This window comes from Lontra canadensis, unplaced genomic scaffold (assembly GCF_010015895.1).
Source record: "Lontra canadensis isolate GAN:19392208 unplaced genomic scaffold, GSC_riverotter_1.0 scaffold54, whole genome shotgun sequence".
In the NCBI taxonomy this organism is placed as follows: Eukaryota; Metazoa; Chordata; class Mammalia; order Carnivora; family Mustelidae; genus Lontra; species Lontra canadensis.
The window spans coordinates 3,413,740-3,432,505 of record NW_022631048.1 but is presented as its reverse complement, the minus strand read 5'-3'; the positions used below and the strand labels follow the sequence as shown (position 1 = coordinate 3,432,505).

The 18,766-nt window shown below is 50.0% G+C and overlaps 1 protein-coding gene across 1 annotated transcript in view; it reads left to right on the top strand.

Annotated features, from left to right (window-relative positions):
- Positions 1-17,739, top strand: part of GLI3 (GLI family zinc finger 3) — a 259,870-nt gene extending 242,131 nt beyond the window's left edge. The window contains 6 exon segments of the mRNA XM_032874968.1: positions 2,834-2,983; positions 4,122-4,286; positions 9,307-9,597; positions 13,917-14,244; positions 15,100-16,076; positions 16,078-17,739. Of these exon segments, the coding sequence (XP_032730859.1) occupies positions 2,834-2,983; positions 4,122-4,286; positions 9,307-9,597; positions 13,917-14,244; positions 15,100-16,076; positions 16,078-17,430 (3,264 nt within the window). The 3' untranslated portion in view covers positions 17,431-17,739.
- Positions 17,740-18,766: the final 1,027 nt, after the last annotated feature.

The window sequence follows — 18,766 nt, the reverse complement described above, 5'->3', positions numbered from 1 at the left end:
CCGGCCGAGGGGGTAGAATCTCATTTCAAAAAAAAATACCCTGTGGTCTCAATCCAACTTTGTACTCAAGAGCAGTTTCAGAGAATTACAAAAGCCTATTAGATGGAACTGTGGTCTCCTGTATGGGGGTCAAGAGGGAAGACACCCCCTGCCCCCAGATACTGACCTTTCTGGAAGCGAGGCTGGTCCTCCTGGCTAGCCCAGGTTCTTCTGTGTCTCTCCTCATGGGAGATCAGCTGGCTGATCGACATGGCATGCCTGGCCCTGGAATTTTCAGACATTGTCCCAGAGGCCAAGGTCAGTGAGCGCTGGTGAGGTATACAAATAGGAAATGGGGTCTTTCAGTTACAGCTCTCTCATCAGCTCCTTGCTGGACGCCTCCTGTGTCTGCTTGACTCATCCTCTCCCACCACCTGTGCTCCTTCCCTTCCCATGGGTTCTGTCCCATGGGTCTAGCTTTTCGGCCACGGGGACCCTTTCTCCACACACCCTCTCTTATCTGCACACTCGGCGGGTCTCCACGCGTCGCTCAGGTCCTACCATGAATGCCCCTTCATTGAAGAAGTTGACCCTGCTCTTCCATGTGCCACATGGATTTGAGACCCCCTGTTCATTATTTCTAGAAAACCCTCTTCCTTTCACAACACTGATCACAACTGTAATTGTATAGTCATTTCAGGCATTATCGGTAGATTGTCCATTCCTTAGGGCAAGAAGCATGTCCGGCTGGTTCCCCAGCACGGGGCTTGGAGTGGAGTGGATCTCGGTATGCAGGGGTAAACGCTGAGTGGAGTAAATACTGTTTATTATTCAGTATTTCAGTAAATACTGAACGGAGTGTTGCAATCACATACTGTGCAGTAAGCATTTATTCATCAATGAGAAAAAAAAAAAAGTGTTTCTAGAAAATGTGAGACTCTGCTCAATGCAACATCCACTCAGAAAATTAGAAATTCTAACTCATACTTGGGGAATCGCACCATCTCCTCTTGGAGACCTGGAGATATCGGATAACAAGCACTCAGCTCTCTTCAGGAAGTGTGTGTGTGGAGCAAAGAAAATATGATCACCCAGTGTTCCCAGCAAGGTGGGGTTCATGTTTGGATATCACTCAAATCCTTTTGAGCTCTCGATAGTGTATCGTCATAAAGTCATAGAACATGTTACGTTAAAATCGTATTGTATGGACACTAGGTGAAATGAAACTAAGTCAAGACAAGCAGAAGCATCAAGTTCAATCCCTTTTGTCCAGTGAAAGTTCAGTCTGCCACCTGAGTCCAGTCCATTCAGCAAATATGTACTGAGGACCTGCCAGGTACCAGGAACCCTGGCCATTTGCTGAGACTATGAAACGAGAAGATGGGGGTCCTGTCCTCTAATAGACTCAGCCCAGTTCTAACTCTTGTTTCCAGCTCCTCCCGCCTTCCTCTTCCTCCGTGTCCTTTCCAATCCAAGGAGGTTATTTCCAGTACCTCGGGGAAAAGTGAACCAAGAGCAGTTTTTATGGGATGGATTTGTGTGATGAGCAAGAGATGCTCAAGGAACGGGGAGGTCACAGCCACGGCCTTTCTCCGCCCTCACCCAGTGTTCAAGTCCAGAAGGCAGAGCTAAGGTCATTTTATCTGCCCCCTGGAGGAACAGGGTAAGGACAGCTGAGGGCAGACTCCAACCCACAGGCCCCCAGAGACCGCTCACTCAGGAACCAGAGCCTGAGCAAGAAAGTCATTAAACGTTCTGTCACAACCACACAGTACATGGAACCCAAAGGCGGCTTTCTCTTGTCGAACGGACTCATCTGTGGTGTGTTTCTATGTACACTTGAGAAAGTGCTTACAAGAGGCTTAAATTAAGGCAAATAGAATGTGGGGTAAGGAAACCACAGAATAAAACCCACAGGACCCACCCAGGACACTGACTTCTTCAGTAACTAAATGGACATTTAAGTCACATAATCATCGTACTGAAATCGACTGAACCATCTTTTCCTCGGGCATTTCTCTAGGGTTTTTTGTGTCTTCCCGTTGTAGGACAGTTGAGGTATGACCCCCCTCCCAAGGAACTATATAAAAAAATGGTTCTAAAACTTTGAGTGGATGAGGCATTCAGGGAAATTCATCTTCGTTTTAGAAATGGAGTTAAGAGAGTTCTATAAAGCTGGGAAGAACGTTCAAGCCTAGGTAAGCCATCCCTGTATTTTGTACATCAAGAAGGCTGTGACCCAGACACTAAAGCATTTCGCTGGTCTCCTGGTCCTCTTCAGTATTTGGTTCTTTTGTCTGTGATCATCACCCGAGAGAAAAAATCCCACTGACTGGAGCTAAAGTGTAGTTCAGGAAAGTGCTTCCTTTGGTTTTTGCTGCTCCTGTCAGGGAATGATGTGTGTGCGGGCACATGTGTGTGCACACGTGTGCACGTTCCCTTCCTGAGAGCCCAGCCGCAGTGCTAACCCGAGGACGGGAGTGCGTGGGAGCTCCCTTGTGCTCTGTTGACCTTGACCCGCACTGGGCAGGTGAAAAAGGCAGAGACCCAGCGAGGATACTTGGGCTCACCCCATGTCATGCCTCCCCTCTTCTTTGCCACCACACCACCTCCAAATAGCGCCACAAAATACAGGTGCATGACTACTAAGGGCAAATTTAAGAAACCTACAAACTAAAAACAAAAAACAAAAAAACAAAAAAAAAACAAAAAACAAAAACCACCGTCTGCATTTCAAGTTATCATACGTTACTTAGGGCTGAGGGTTGGGGCGCCTTTTGCCCTCCCTTCTGTCGCCTTCAGAAATGAGTCTTGCATCCCCACGTGCTCTCCCTTTCTTTTGTCCCCACCCCAGCATATAAACAACGACCACATTCACGGCGAGAAGAAGGAGTTCGTGTGTCGGTGGTTGGATTGCTCGAGAGAGCAGAAGCCCTTCAAAGCCCAGTACATGCTGGTGGTGCACATGAGGCGGCACACGGGGGAAAAGCCTCACAAATGCACTGTGAGTACACGGCGTGGGCCGTGGGCATGGGGGCCCCTGGCGGGGGCGCTTGTCAGGGTGGGGTTCCGCTCCCTGGCAGGACCTCTGCATGCTGTGTGGACACAGACTCTGCCGAGGGGGCGGGGAGTGGCCCGGTGGTGGGAGGAGCCGGGTGCTGTGATGAACGCCGAGAGTTCTGAGAAGGGGGTTCTGGAATTGGGGGGAAAGACAGAAGTGGAGAAGGAGCCATGACAACCACACTTTGGGGGACAGAGGAAGCGTTCTGACCTGCACTGTCCAACAAGGTAGCCGGGGACCCTGTGGGCCCCTTGAGGGTTTTGGACACCTGGCCAGAGCAAACAAGGAATTGATTATTGTATTTCCATTTAATTTTTTTTAAATGTAGATATAAACAGGGGCATACGGCTACCATGTTGGACAGTGGAGCCGTGGGTGGGCGGGGGGCAGCTGGGATACACTGGTGGGCACTGGCAATGAGCGCATGGCCTGCATGCCTGCCCCAGCAGAAATGTCCATCACGCTGGAAGACCCGGAGGGCAGAGAGACATGCCAACTTTGACTTGAAGCCCATAAGCTCACTTTTAAATAGAGAACCCACGTGACTTCAGAGTTTTCCTTTGCCTTCCTAGTCCGTCCCCATGGCCCGGTGTAGACACACAAGAAGGCTGGGACTAAGCCTCCTTTCACACAGGGGCCTCCAGGAGCACCGGGCACTGCTCAGCCCTGCGCTTTACATCTTAAAGGCTCTTTACAAACATGATCAAATTCCATGCCTTTGTATGGACCCAAAGCCATATTAGTGAACTTTGTGCTGAATCTAAAATCAGTGGGAATTTGAGGAGATCAGTGAACAGATAATGAAACCCATTGTCCACATTGAGTGGTCTATTAAAAAAAAAAGAAAGAAAGAAAGAAAGAAAGAAACCTCCAGGACTTTTTAGTAACCTTGAAAATGCTGTCTCTTCAAGAGCACTGAGCCCCATCTGAATCCCAGTAAATGCAGAGTTTAGTGGACTTTTGTTCCTTGGTTTTGAAAAGCTGCTGACCCTCGAAATGTCAGTCTTTCATCAACTTTGGGGGAGTGTTAGGCCTAAGCCGGTACTGTGTGGAGTGATGCAGATTTACCTGTTGTCCTCAGTTTGAAGGTTGCACAAAGGCCTACTCGAGACTAGAAAACTTGAAAACGCACTTGAGATCTCACACTGGAGAGAAACCGTACGTCTGTGAGCATGAAGGCTGCAACAAGGCTTTCTCGAATGCCTCGGATCGCGCCAAGCACCAAAACAGGACGCATTCCAATGAGGTGAGGCTCCCCCACGAGGCGCTGTTTGGGCCCGGAGCTCAGGGTGGTAGCAGAGAGCCCTCATGGGCAATGCACATGGAGACAAGGCCCATTCCGTTTCATTTCCTCTTGGCCTTCCTGGCAGGAGTGGGCGCTGGGCTGCAGGTCTCTGCCCCTTGGGCTGACTGCAAATGGGCCCGGTCTGGTGAGCAATGCAGACCTGGGGGGGACCTCAAACCCTTGGCAAGCAGGTTTCGCCTTGTTCAGAACTGCCACCTACTGGTCAAACAGTAAGAGCATTTTAAAAAAATATATTTTATTTATTTGTCAGAGATAGAGAGAGATAGCACAAGCAGGGGGAGTGGGAGAGGGAGAAGCAGGCTCCCCGCCGAGCAAGGACGCCGATGCGGGACTCAGTCCAAGGATCCTGGGATCATGACCTGAGCCAAAAGCAGACGCTTAACCGACTGAGCCATCCAAGCATTCCCCAGTAAGAGCATTTCACTTTGGCATTCCACCCACTTGCTCTGCCCAGAATAGCATGAATCCATGCGGAGAATGACCCAGTAAGCAGCCAGGATAGACGCCCACCTTTCCTTGCTTTCTCCAGGCGGTATCTTCCAATGCAGTCTAGCCAAAAAGGCCTTTACAGGCCACCAACCTTGGCCAAACAGGATTTCCAGGCATTCTCATTTCCAAAGGCTCTTGGGAGCTGTTTTGTCCATAGTTACCCCCCAGAAGTTCAGAACAGTATTATGAATGAAAATGATAGCAAATGATTTGGCCTGTGTTTTAAGGCACATCTGCCTGCAGGCCTCCAATTTCTCTTTGAAGAAGGTCGAGCTCAAAGTTCGGGTTCCTCTGTGAACACTTCTCTGGAATGAGTCCAGAGTTGAACGGAAAAAGCTCCCCGCATTTTGTGTAGAAATAGGATTTTTGGCCAGAATTTGTTAATGTGAGACATAGTTCTGCTCCCGCTAAGGAGGTCATCGGTTTGCTTGATATGTGTGAGAGAAGACACATTTGACCTGGCTTAGCAGCTCAGGGACCACTGGCCTTAAGGTCCTCCCCAAGTGTCCCTTCAGCTCACGGCGACAGAGCAAACACATCTATAACGGAAGGAGCCACGCTTTTCTTAAAAACACACTCACACTTCAGCTCACATGTGCACGTCCGCATGTACAGATGCTTTTTAAAAAGGGTTGTGGCAGAATGAGGAGACATCCGTCATTTGGAACCTGTTATTATCAATCAGCTGTTGCAGGAGACTTTAGGGGAGATGCCATATCTCCATTTTTTAATGTCAAAAATGCCTCTGCTACGTGCAGTGGTTATAGTGTAATCTGCTGCTGTTGTTTTGTACAAAGTTTTAGGGAGTCTAGGCAAAGCCATAGAGATGGAAAACAGATTAGCAGTTTGCCAGAGGCCGAGGGAAGGGACTAGGGGTGACTGCTAATACATATAGGATTTTTTCTGGGGACGTTGGAAATATTCTGGAATTTGACTGGTAAGTGGAGACCGTCGCATAAGATTGTGGAAGTACTAAATGCCACTGAATTGTGCAATTTAAAAGGGTTTTTTATGGTATATGGATTAGATCTCAATATAAAATGTTTTGGGGGATTTGATTAAGTTAGAATTAAACTGAATTAATATATTTAACTGCACTCCATGTATTTAAGTACAATTACGACTAGACATCTTGGAGGTATTCACTCCTATAGATTTTTTAGGCCAAGTTTCCCTCCTGCTGCTGTGGAGAAATTGGGGCAAAGGAGGGGTTGGGATTAGCAGTGCACACATACACACACACTTACTCAGCTTTTTGTCTTTCTCATGGACTTAAATTATGTGCACAGCTGTTTGCTTTTAAATACACTAGAGTTGAGCTTGTCCACTTCTGGGAGGTCAAGAGTGTAGCTTTGTCTGAGCGTTTATCCAATATGAGATTAAACGAAACACTGTTCGATCATACCTTTCACCAGGGTTGAGCAGCGTATAGAAACTCAGTTAGCCACCTTGACCGCACGAGGCTTTGGCCCTCCAGAGGAATGACGGACAGCTTCACTTCCACCAAAATTTCGAATCTAGATTTGTGTCAGGAGCCGGTCCACAATAAATCTAGATATCCTCCTTCATTTATTGGCTGTCTCTTATTTGTACTTTCATTCATTGCCCCAAACAAATATCGAGAGCTAGTTAGGAGGCACATGCTCTGCTGTTGAGGGTATGGAACAGAATACTGTGAACTCGAACAAGAGGGGCATTTTTCCCATTCAGGAAGCCAGTCTGGCATTCCCCCTACACCCTTAGGCTGCCTCACCCATTTGGGGCCATAGCAGTGGCCTCTGCCAGGGATCCTGACTTGAGACCACACAGCTCATGTCCCCCCAGAGTCACGCTAAGCGAGAATCCTTGAGCTCGGACTCGGTGTGTCTCCCTCTCCAAAACGTTCCAATGGCTTCCTCTTTCCTAGAGGGAAAGTTTAAACTCTCTGGGTCTATACCTGCTGGCACCCAGCCCATGCTTGCCCTTCCAAGCTTGACCTCTTACGTCTGTGGACATGCGTGGAAACTGGACAGCCTCACCCGCAGGCATGAAATGCTCCTGCCGCTAGACCCTGGCTTTACATTTTGCATCCACTTACCTTCACTTTTATCCCTCAGAATCTTGGTCTTCTTTTAGGACCCAGCTACAAAGCCCCCTGGTAATAAAGTTCTGTTCACTGATTAATCACTCTGTGCAACAAACACCTCGTGGTGAGCATTTCATACATTGTCTCATTTAACCCTTAGACCCCACAAGCTGGGTGTTATACCCGGATGTAAAGACGTAGAAACCGATGCCTCCCACAATCACCCCAACTAAAAAATGATTGCCCTCCGTCCACACCCTTCGGGGGCATTCATACTTGGGACTGGTGATAATTACAGGCTTTCTCATTTTTCCTGCACTTTTTATAACCCCAGATATTAAATCCTGCGGCTTATAACTTGACATTCTCAGAGTCTTGCCTATAGTGGGGACCGTTACACATTCACTGAGAATTGTAGTTGGATAAAGGCTGCAAAGTTAAGTTAAAAAATGCAGCAGTCGCTTTCACAAAGTACCCTTCCATTGGGTGAGTCAAAAAGGAAACGACCATGGCAAAAGTTGAACATCTAGGACAGGAGACACGGGTAGCTCAGGGATACTGACAGCATTTATCCCCGCAGACAGTTCTAGCATTTCAGTCACTGGTCACAAGCAAAGACCTTCCACCGCTAGCTGTGTCCTCACATCCAGGCTAACCCAGCGTGGACACAGGCATATACTTATGGGAAGAGCAGCGGCTCAGACGCGTAATGCTGGCCTGACTTGGCGCTCTCTCCCTGCACCCCCCTCCCCACCGCCCCCCCCCCCCATGCCTGCGCTGTGCATCCCAGCATGCCTGCTGATGGAGCGGCCTGTCCCAGCAGCGTGGTGAGCGGGCATAGGGCCCATGTCAGACGCTGGAAGGTAATGGCCACTCATGGCTGGAGCCATTCTTCTGTCCCTAATGCATAGAAGTCGATGTGCTCATTTCATTATATATGTGCTGCAAATCATAGCAGCCCCTGAATAGAAGTAATTCATAGTTAATGGGAATCAATTCTCCCCAAAAGAATCTCAAATTTGGAGGTGAAGTCTCTCGGGATAATTTTCGGAGTCTTCCCTACATTAGGACATTTCATCATTTTCTGTAGCACTCAGTCTGTTCTTGGGCTTTTAGTGAAAAAGCATCTTTTAGACACATACATTCTATAAGACAGGGCAGCTTTTTTTAATATAATGGGTATATTATACTAATCATGCTTTTTATGACTGTCGCTAACCTAATAGCTCATCTTCTGGTCTACGTAGATACGTATTCTTGGAAGGAGTCACGAATATATTATATTTCAAGCCAGGTAAACAAAATCCCGGTTTTGATGTTGGTCATGAGTAAATGCCAACGATTCTGTGATTTGAGTAAATAATTTAGCTATAAGCATCCGTAGAATTTTTAATGACTGCATTTGTAGGTTTGATCACAGGCCCACATGGAACACGGAATCATTCACAGGCTTTAGCACTCAGGGGCAGACCCAGACCGGCATCCTCCTTTCCAGGACACCAACCACCAGCCCTTCTCAGTTTGTGAGTGAGCATTCACAGACGGTCAGACAGGGCTTTGCGACTTTGAGAATCAGGAATGTTCTGGATATTCTGAGTCTCAAACATCCCACAGAGTTGTAACATGACCCAAATGGACCTATTTTAGTGATCTCTAACACAGAAGAGGCTGTAGGCATTTTTTTTACACACTAATGTGCACATTTTCACAAAGGGTATAGTGATTTTTGATCAGAGAACCAGGACATCCCTAAGAAATGTCTTCACATGACCTCTCTCGGAGGCACATGGCGTTCTGATGAGGTGATGTGTGTGTAAGACTCCTTCTGCAGTTGTCACCATCATTGTCATCGTCTTCACTGTCACCTTCAAATACCTACTGAGCAGCTACCCTGACACCAGGAACCTTCTTCCCACTCATAGGATAAATGTTTCCAAGAACATACAGGCGATCTGCACGTGTGCAACTGTCTTTGAGCATCTTTTAAAATAACAGTCCATTAAAGCCAAATTCGCAGGCCCCGAACAGTGTTCAAATGGCCTTTATTTTTTTTTTCATTTTATTTTATTTCTTTTCAGTGTTCCAGAATTCATTGTTTATGCACCACACCCAGTGCTCCATGAAATCCGTGCCCTCCTTATTAACCACCACCAGGCTCACCCGACCCCCCCACCTCCTCCGCTCTAAAACCCTGTTTGTTTCTCAGAGTCCACAGCCTCTCATGGTTTGTCTCCCCCTCAAATGACCTTATTAAACCCTTAGCATCTAGAGGTGTCTGAACACCTCCCAGCTTTGCAGAGGTGCTTTGAAAGAGTGAAAGCTGCGGTGTGTGTCCATGAGACGGTTGGGCTGGGGCGCGAGCGCTTTGGTAACAATCTCTTATTTCATTCGTGGGGCTTTTGGCAGAAACCGTATGTGTGCAAAATCCCAGGCTGCACAAAGCGTTACACAGACCCGAGTTCCCTCCGGAAACACGTGAAGACGGTGCACGGCCCAGAGGCTCACGTCACCAAGAAGCAGCGTGGGGACATACATCCTCGGCCCCCGCCGCCCCGCGATTCTGGCAGCCATTCACAGTCCCGGTCGCCCGGCCGGCAGACTCAGGGAGCCCTTGGGGAGCAGAAGGACCTCAGCCACACTACCTCAAAGCGGGAAGAATGCCTCCAAGTGAAAGCAGTCAAGGCAGAGAAGCCCATGGTATGTCACTCGCTTTCCTTCTGGTCCTCAAGTCATCCCAGGTTATTTTAAAAAGTCAACGAGGGCATGAGGACGGACTAGACCACCCGGGTCCTCATTGCACTGGACTCCCTGATTGAAGGGGTCAGGAGCTCAGAGACCCGGATTCCTTACTTAAGGTTAGTCAGCATAGAGTAACTCAGAAAAGAGCATCAGAGTTTCCTAACTTTTGTAAATCAGCCTGGAATCATAGCACATCATGGCAGGTAGAAAGAACGGCATGACTGACTACATTTCCAGTAGACCTGTAATGGAGAAAATCAGCCCTTCAGGCTTTCTATAAACGTGTATTTTGCATCGTGCTTTGCCCTGGTAACTCCGAAATAAATAAGCACGGTCCTATTCTTTGGGCGTTTATAGTCCCGTGGGCTAGACAGACCACCAAAAAGCAAATACTTAGAACTCTGCGTGATGGGTCTTTCCCACAAGTGCACGTGAGAGCATTTGAGAAGGGAACAGACCGCCTGTGCACTTGAGGATGTGATAGGGAAGGGGGTGGGGGTGGATCTCAAGTTCAGCTCTCAAAGTGGGGGAGGTGCAGGCCTGACATTGCAGCAGGAGCCAGCGGCGGGGGGGTGGGGGGGGGGGGGGGGGGGTGGTGGTAGTGGTCCAGGACGATGTGCAGGAATGAAAAGGAGTGAGGAGGAAAAGGGGTTCTATTTTACTGGTGATGGTGAATGACGTCGTCTGGCTGATTTTTAGAAAAGCCAGCTCCGGTGCCAGGCTAGGGATGGGCTTGATAGACTGGAGACCATTTTGGCAGTGGAGCCCAAACCATAGAGGTGAGGAGCAAGGGATGTGCTAGGGTCTCATCTGGCTACTCTATGTACAGAGGAAACGTACCCAATAGAAGTTGTGGGCTTGGATTTCCAGATGCACATGACTGGTCAGGTAGGCATCGCTATGCTCAGTTTCGCAAAGTGTCTTCCTAAAATCAGAAAAGTCCAGCAATTGGATGGACATCCTATGAGTTCCTGAGCGATGTCACCATGCAGCAGTACGTATGGAGAGGAAATGATGCCCACGTACAATTTTGGAGTTGACCAAGTGGAATTTAATGATTGGTTGAATTTTAATGACTTGTTGAGTTTAAGAGTTTTAGAGAGTGACATTAAGTGTAGCCAAAATAATACCAAGAAATTGTCCAGGTTTATCAGAGTTGCCAGTGGGTAGCTGTATTTTGCTTTTAGAAAGAAAGAGAGAAGAAGGAAGGAAGGAGGGAAGGAGGGACGGAAGGAAGGCAAGAAGGAAGGGGAGAAAGAAAGGAAAGAAAGAAGGGAAGGAAGGAAGGAAAGAAAAGAAAGAAAAATAAATACAAAGCCCTTTAGTCAAAAAATAAACTATAATAAAAATAAAAAGCACCTTAGTCAAAAGGTGATGTATGTCTTATGACTCATCACCATACGTTAAAGTTAATCAGTTCATAAGCGGTGTTGTGCATACTTTTGGGGGGGATCGCATATCCATTTCCTAAAATAAAGTCTACCGGTACAATGTGCAGAACATTCAACAGTTTATCCCCAAGTGCTTAATCAAACAAGGAAAATGAATTTGTAGTCTCCTAGATTATGTCATCAAAAGACAATGATTTATGTTCTTCGGACATCCTTAGGACCCAGAGCCTCTTGTACCTTTAATGTACATCCCTAGCTCAAGAAAACGTGTCATTTCCTCTCCAAAGACCCATTATTTAAGAAGAAAATTGGTAGAAATAAGAACGTATAGTTATTTGGTTCAGTGACATCTGAGATGCCCCAAGATGTGAACTATTTTATAAAGCAATGAAATCATAGAAACATACACTGGAAGGGACCATAGAGCTTGAGACGAGGCCCCATATGTTATAGGGAAGGCTAATAAATTCATCTGATTTCCTACAGGGGACTATTTTGTCTGTATATATCCATACACATATAAATATAAGTAGATCGCTTTGTAGACATTTACTAATGCATATGAAATTTACATTTCTAATATTCTTTCTTTAAAAATGTATTCTTGATCATCGTGCTATGAATTAAATTCTTTCTTCTTTTTTCTTATTAATTCCACATCTCTTCTGTGTAATGCTCCTAAATGTCTTGTTCTCACTTCCTAAGGACAGTGGGTAATAAGGTGAGGGAATTTTGGCTTCTCTGCTCTTTTTGTTTTGTGTTTGTTTTAACGTTTAACTTCTGTACGTTTGATTTTTCGTTTTTGTGCTTTGTGGTATCTTTGGTAGTGGACATTACTCAGCTACGTTTCAAACGTAGAAGCAATGTGTTTTGAACATTGAGCATGTGGAAATGTGGAGTCAGATGGTGAAATTCATTGTTCTATTTGTCTAGGTTTTCATAACAAATCACGGCCGGCCGACCAAGCAGATGTTCTCAAAGACTATCACATTATCGAACTGAAGCATGTAAACTCATTCTGGGACCAGACGGGTGTCCTCCCTCTTTGAGGATGATCTGGATATATTGTTGTTCCCAGTTTAATCTGTGTCGAAGTATCTGAGTTCCTCCGAGCGATTCTTTGGTCTTAAAGGCCTTTGTGCCTCCTTCTGTGCCCTCTTAGAGGCTTGAGTCTATGGTGTGTGTGTGCATACACATAGACACACACACGGACACACACACACACACACAGATTCACCTGCACACACTCTGAGCTGACAGTCCAAGAGTCAAAGCCCTCGAAATCCTGGATGCTCCAAGTCCCTTGGGAAGGAGCACGTGGCCTGGCCCTCCAGGATTCTACCAAAGCAAAACGTGAGCCAGGCTTCCCAAACTCCCCATCAGATTTGTGTATCTCATTTGGCTCTGCTTGGTTGCCCGGGACAAATTTGGTGTATCACATGGCATTCACTTAGGAAGTCTTCATCTGCTTGGCTGTACATAGTGTGGTTGTGAAACGAGTGTGATGGGCTCTGCTGAGAAGCCCTATGCCTAAAACCCCTTCCCGACAGCCCTGTGCACCCCACCTGGGACAACTGGGGGTCCATAACTGAGTGCGTGTGGCTCTCTCTCCCAGGAGAATTTGTTCTTGGGCTGCTGGCAGCTTCTAGTTGTTCCAGTAACACTAGAGAAGCCTCTGTGGGGAGATGGAAATGGTGCTGGGCAGGGAGTCTAGGTTGGTCTTAGCATTGACCTTGTGAATTTGTGACTTTGGGCAATCACTGAACTCTGAACGTCAATTTTCTTATCCACAAAAAAGGGGTTATCCTGTATATCTACCAGTGGAATTCACCATTGGAATTTTAGATAGAGCGGTTCTAGGCTGTGCAGACTGGTCATTGAGGGCCATTTTATAGGATGCCACCCCCCGATCTGAGGACAACCAGCTCTCCTTCACTCCCCATCTCCAGGAGCCCTGGGGCTGGGGGGGGGGGGCGGTCCTTTCCCTGACGGAGAGCCTGTGCACTGGCTCAGGTTTCTCTCTAGTTGCAGAACTGGCTTATACACTCCACACAGTGGTGATGAGGGAAACATTGCCTGATTCTCCCAGAGAAACGCCAGGGCACTTTAGGGGAATGGGAAGATTATTCCAGACTCAGATGGCTGTAACTTGGAGCATTTCTTGCAGCTGTCTTTATGCACAGCCTTGCTGGGGTTCTGTGGAGCAGGCAAGCGTAGACAGAAGTGGGGGAAGTTACAGAGAGCTTGAGCAACTAGCCCTGAGCAGCTCAGAGATGGTCTCATGGGAGAGGACCTAGTGTGCCCCTCAAGCACCCATCTTCCGAGCCCGCTGGAGCCAAGCAGAACGAGCCTGCGGACTAAAGCCACCTGGGATAAGATGAACTGCGAATGCCCTCGGAGCCAAATGGGAACTGTTTCCCAGGTCTTTGACTATTTCGTGGCCTCTCTGGGCCTCACACTTAATTCCTGCCACAGTCCCGAAGATAAGTAAGTTGTCCCCATTTTGTAGATAAGGAAACTGAGGTTTAGAGTGACTGAGTCTTTTGCCCAAAGGGTCAAGTCAAGTTGTGCAAGTGGGATTAGAGCTGAGGAAGCCTGTTTGCAGAGCTGGCATCTGGGGAAGGATCCCGTGGCCGATATCGTGCCAGTCACTGCCCCCAGCCCCATTCAGCACGCCCGGCTTCTATTGCCCCCACCACACATCCGCTGGGTATCCCATCAGCCCCTAGATTGCGAGAGGCCGCTTCCATTCACCGGCACACAGCTCCCCTCACTGCACCCCTGGAGCACCCTGGAGGTCTAGGATCTGCATGAGCCCTCGTTTTCGGCTTCCTTTGCTTTCTCCTTCCCAATGACACCTCTTTGCTTTGCTCTTGACCCCAGCAGACATCTCAGCCAAGCCCTGGTGGTCAGTCTTCATGCAGCAGCCAACAGTCCCCCATCAGCAACTTTTCCAACAGTGGGATCGAGCTTCCTCTGACCGACGGAGGTGGTGTGGGAGACCTCGGGGCCATTGACGAAACCCCAATCATGGACTCGACCATTTCCACTGCAACCACCGCCCTCGCCTTGCAAACCAGGAGGAACCCGGCAGGAACCAAATGGATGGAGCACGTAAAACTAGAAAGGCTCAAACAAGTGAATGGAATGCTTCCACGACTGAACCCCGTTCTACCCCCCAAAGCCCCTGCAGTCTCTCCTCTCATAGGAAACGGTGAGTCCCGTGCCCCATCTCACCTCGGCTCCGGGCTCTCCGTTCTGTCCGTACCCCAGGCCGCAGTGGGAGGAACCTGGCTTGGTGTGTACTGGTGTGTCCCCCGGTCCTAAAATCATACTGCACCACACCCATCAGTGTGACCTCTCTGGAGAGGCCGTGTTTTAAAAGCAGTTCGTAAGGGGATAATAATGTAGGATTTGTGTTCTCACGGTGAGATCAGAACTGTTGGACCGGAACTGCTGAGGAAGTCCCTCCAGCAGTGGCATCTGGGGTTAGCACTGCCATCTGGTTTCCCATCGGCACCCGGGAGATCGGCGGCCACCTTGACTGACATGTTCCCAGGTCAAGGCAGGCCAGGCAGCCTTGCGCATCTGCAGCCCCAAGCCCATGTCAGGTTTTGCTTCTGAGACGACACTGAATGCCTAGACTGTGTCCTCAGGATGAAGCTCCCACACACCGACCCAGATGTCCTCCACCTTCAGGGGATGTCAGAGGAAGCCCCGAGTAGATAGGACACTCCGGGAATGCCTTTGGCCTCGGACTTGCCAGTCCCCAGAGCACTGCGCCCTACACCTGTGAAGGAGCTTAAGTGATCCAGGCTGTGTCTACTGCTCTGTTGAAGCCAGGGGTCTGCAAACTTTCCCACCCACTCACGAATAAAGTTTCTTGGCACACAGCTGCACCCACTCCTTCACTGTTCCCTGGTCCCTTTGGGGACACGCAGCAGAGGTTGGGGGCTGCGGCAGACTCTGCGCGGCCGGGGAAACCAAAACTAGTTTCACCCCACCCTGCACCTGACCGGTTTCCCACCCTCCCAAAATGAACGCGCTTCTCTCTACCCTCTCTCTGCAGGCACGCAGCCCAGTACCAGCTGCAGTCTGGGCGGGTCCTTGACTCTCCTCCCGAACAGAAGCGACCTTGCTGGTGTGGACATCACCATGCTGAACATGCTCAACCGGAGGGACAGCAGCACCAGCACCATCAGCTCCGCCTACCTGAGCAGCCGCCGCTCCTCCGGCATCTCCCCCTGCTTCTCCAGCCGCAGGTCCAGCGAGGCGTCCCAGGCCGAGGGCCGGCCCCAGAACGTGAGCGTGGCCGACTCCTACGACCCCATCTCCACCGACGCCTCGCGGAGGTCCAGCGAGGCCAGCCAGGGGGACGGGCTGCCCAGCCTGCTCAGCCTCACGCCCGCGCAGCAGTACCGCCTGAAGGCCAAGTACGCGGCGGCCACGGGCGGGCCGCCCCCCACCCCGCTGCCCAACATGGAGAGGATGAGCCTGAAGACCCGGATGGCCCTGCTCGGGGACGGCCGGGAGCCCGCGGGGGCCCTGCCCCCCGTGCACCCCCCGCGGAGGTGCAGCGACGGGGGCGCGCACAGTTACGGCCGCCGCCCTCTGCTGCCGGCCGACGCGCTGGGCAACGGCGTGAGGCGGGCCAGCGACCCGGTGAGGACGGTGTCCGAGAGCCTCTCGCTGCCCCGGGTGCCGCGGTTCGGCAGCCTCCACGGCTTCAACCCTCCGGCGCTGCCCGCCTCCCTGGAGAAGCGCAATTTAGTGCTCCAGAACTACACGCGGCCCGAGGGCGGCCAGCCGCGCCACTTCGCGGCCTCCCCCTGCCCTCCGAGCATTACCGAGAACGTCACCCTGGAGTCCCTCACCATGGACGCCGACGTGAGCCTGAACGAGGAGGACTTCCTGCCCGACGACGTGGTGCAGTATTTAAATGCCCAGAACCAGGCGGGGTATGAGCAGCCCTTCCAAAGCTCCGTCTCTGACGACGGCAAAGGGCCCCATGGGCCCGGCCTGGGGAGCGGGCACGGAGACTTCGACCCCCCCCGGGCTGCCCGACAGCCACGCGGGCCAGCAGTACCGGCCGCTGGAGCAGCCTTGCCCTGAAGCCAGCAAATCCGACCTGCCCATTCAGTGGAATGAGGTCAGCTCTGGCAGCGCCGACCTGTGCTCGTCCAAGGTGAAATGTGGCCAGAGGTCGGCGGCGCCGCAGGCTCGAGCCTTCGGCTTATACGCCAACACCAACATGGGCGTTCACCCACAGAATCCCTTAAGGAACGGGGTCGGCCCCGCCGGAGGGTACCCGACCCTCGTGGAGCACGGCAGCTCCTACGGTGGCCCCGAGCACTTAGCGAGCCACAGTGGCGGACCGGGCACCAGCGGGAACACCTTCCACGAACAGCCCTACAAGACCCAGCAGTATGGGAACTGCCTCAACAGGCCGCTGGCAGCCCCGGGCCTGCTCGATGGGGCCTGTGGTGCCGGGATTCAGGCGGCAAAGCTGAAAAGCACCACGGTGCCGGGGAACGGGAGCCAGCCAGGTTTTGGCCTGTCGGTGGTGCCCCACGAGTCAGCGGGCAGCGCTGTGAATGGCATGGCACCCCAAGACCTGGTGGGCCAGGGGTACCTGTCCCATCAGCTGCTCAACGACCACCAAGGGGCCGGTCGCGCCGGTCAGCAGGTGCTAGAGCAGGTCAGCGCTACCTCACACCTCAACATCTATCAAGGGCCAGAGAGCGGCCTGCCCGGGCCCCCCTGCCAGGGCAGCCAGCCATCGGGCTTGGCAGCCGCCAGGGGCTACCAGCCCTGTGCCGGCTTCGGGGGCAGCAGACGCCAGGCTGTGCCGAGGGGCGGCCTCGCTCTGCAGCAGGGACAGCTCAGCGACTCGAGTCAGACCTGTAGGGTGAACGGCATCAAGATGGAGATACAAGGGCAGCCCCATCCGCTCTGTTCGAACCCGCAGAGTTACTCTGGTCAGTTCTATGACCAAACCATTGGCTTCAGTCAGCAAGACATGAAAACGGGTTCATTCTCCATTTCAGAAGCCAACTGCCTGCTCCAGGGGGCCAGCACCGAAAACTCTGAATTACTCTCCCCAGGTGCTAACCAGGTGACAAGCACAGTGGACAGCCTCGACAGCCATGACCTGGAAGGGGTGCAGATTGATTTTGATGCTATCATCGACGACGGGGACCACGCCAGCCTGATGTCTGGAGCCCTGAGCCCCAGCATCATTCAGAACCTTTCCCACAGCTCCTCCCGCCTCACCACACCGCGCACGTCCCTCCCGCTGCCTGCGCTGTCTGTGAGCACCACCAACATGGCCATCGGGGACATGAGCTCTTTGCTGACCTCCCTCGCGGAAGAAAGCAAATTCCTTGCAGTGATGCAGTAGGCAATAGGGGAAAGACTGCCAACCAACGTGAAACTTTAGGAGTTTAAGATGAAATGGACTTGGTTTTTGGCCGGTTTGTTTTTTGTTTTAGTTCTGTATGTATTTTAGCAATCTCATCTCACCTAACTGGGATGTGTTTCAAGTATATTCCTTTTATGGAAAAGGACTCTGAACAACCCTAAAGTATTCTAGGGAGAAACTGTCTTCCATTTCAGTTTTGAATCAGTATTGTGACACTCAAACCATCCTCTTTGTTTCCTTTTTTTTTTTTAACTGTAAGCTCCCCTCCTTTTTAGTAAACAGCGTAAATGTGTGATGTGCACGTTCTTTTTGAAGAGAAGTCATACAAGAGTTTTGATGTGTTTCTCATATGAGAGTTTTGATGTGTGTTTCTCTGTTACTCAAAGGAAATAGGAGTTGGCGCGCGCTTTTGACCAAGGGGTTACACTTACAGCTTTTAAAATTTTCCTTTACATGTGCTCTCTGTTTCTTTTTGTTTTTTTGTTTTCTTGGGTGTTTTTTGGGTGTTTTTTGTTTTTGCTTTTTGGTTTTGATGGTGTGTGTTTGTTTGTTTTGGTAATTCCCACATTGGGCACAAAAACCAGAATATGGATAGTGAATTTAAGAATCCTTTGTGGGTGTGCTGTAGCAGGCATAACCAATTTTTGACGCACTCCCCACCCCAGTTCAGGGCAGGGTTGCACGCAAGCAGGAATTTGGGACTCTGGCAGATAAACACTAGTTTGCTCACGGTTGGGGTTTAGAATTCCTCCTGTCCCTTAGTGCGCTCAGGGCAGGTGCATCTATGTGCTCACTTCTCAGTTATCCACGCTGCCCTCCTCCCTCCGTCTCCACAACTATTCAGTGTTGCTCCGCGCTCCAGGGAGAGAGGGGAAGGGTGGTGGGTTGGCAACTTCCATCCGTTCTGGCAAAAAGTTAGGTAGATTGTAGAGTGAAGCTACTGGGTAGAAATAGTGTGGGGAACATTTGTGGGTTTGCTGTATTTGTTGATTATAGTTCCATCTCTTTACCCATTTATCATAGATAACTGAGAATTGATTATATATAGTTCTAAGTATTTAGGTATTTAAAAGACCCAGTGGCAGGCTATTTCATTAACATACACCTTCATTCCACTGTAGCAAAGGAGTATTTCTATTCTAAGTGCCCTATTTTAAGGGATTTATAACACTTAGTTGTAAAGGAAAAAGCTGACATACAATGACATTTGGAATAAATCACTTTAACCATTGTTAGTATTTGTAGGCGCTAGGGAGGATGGTCAGTGGCTGTGTGGATGCCTTTTCTTACACCTTCTCTATTAAACGAGGCATCT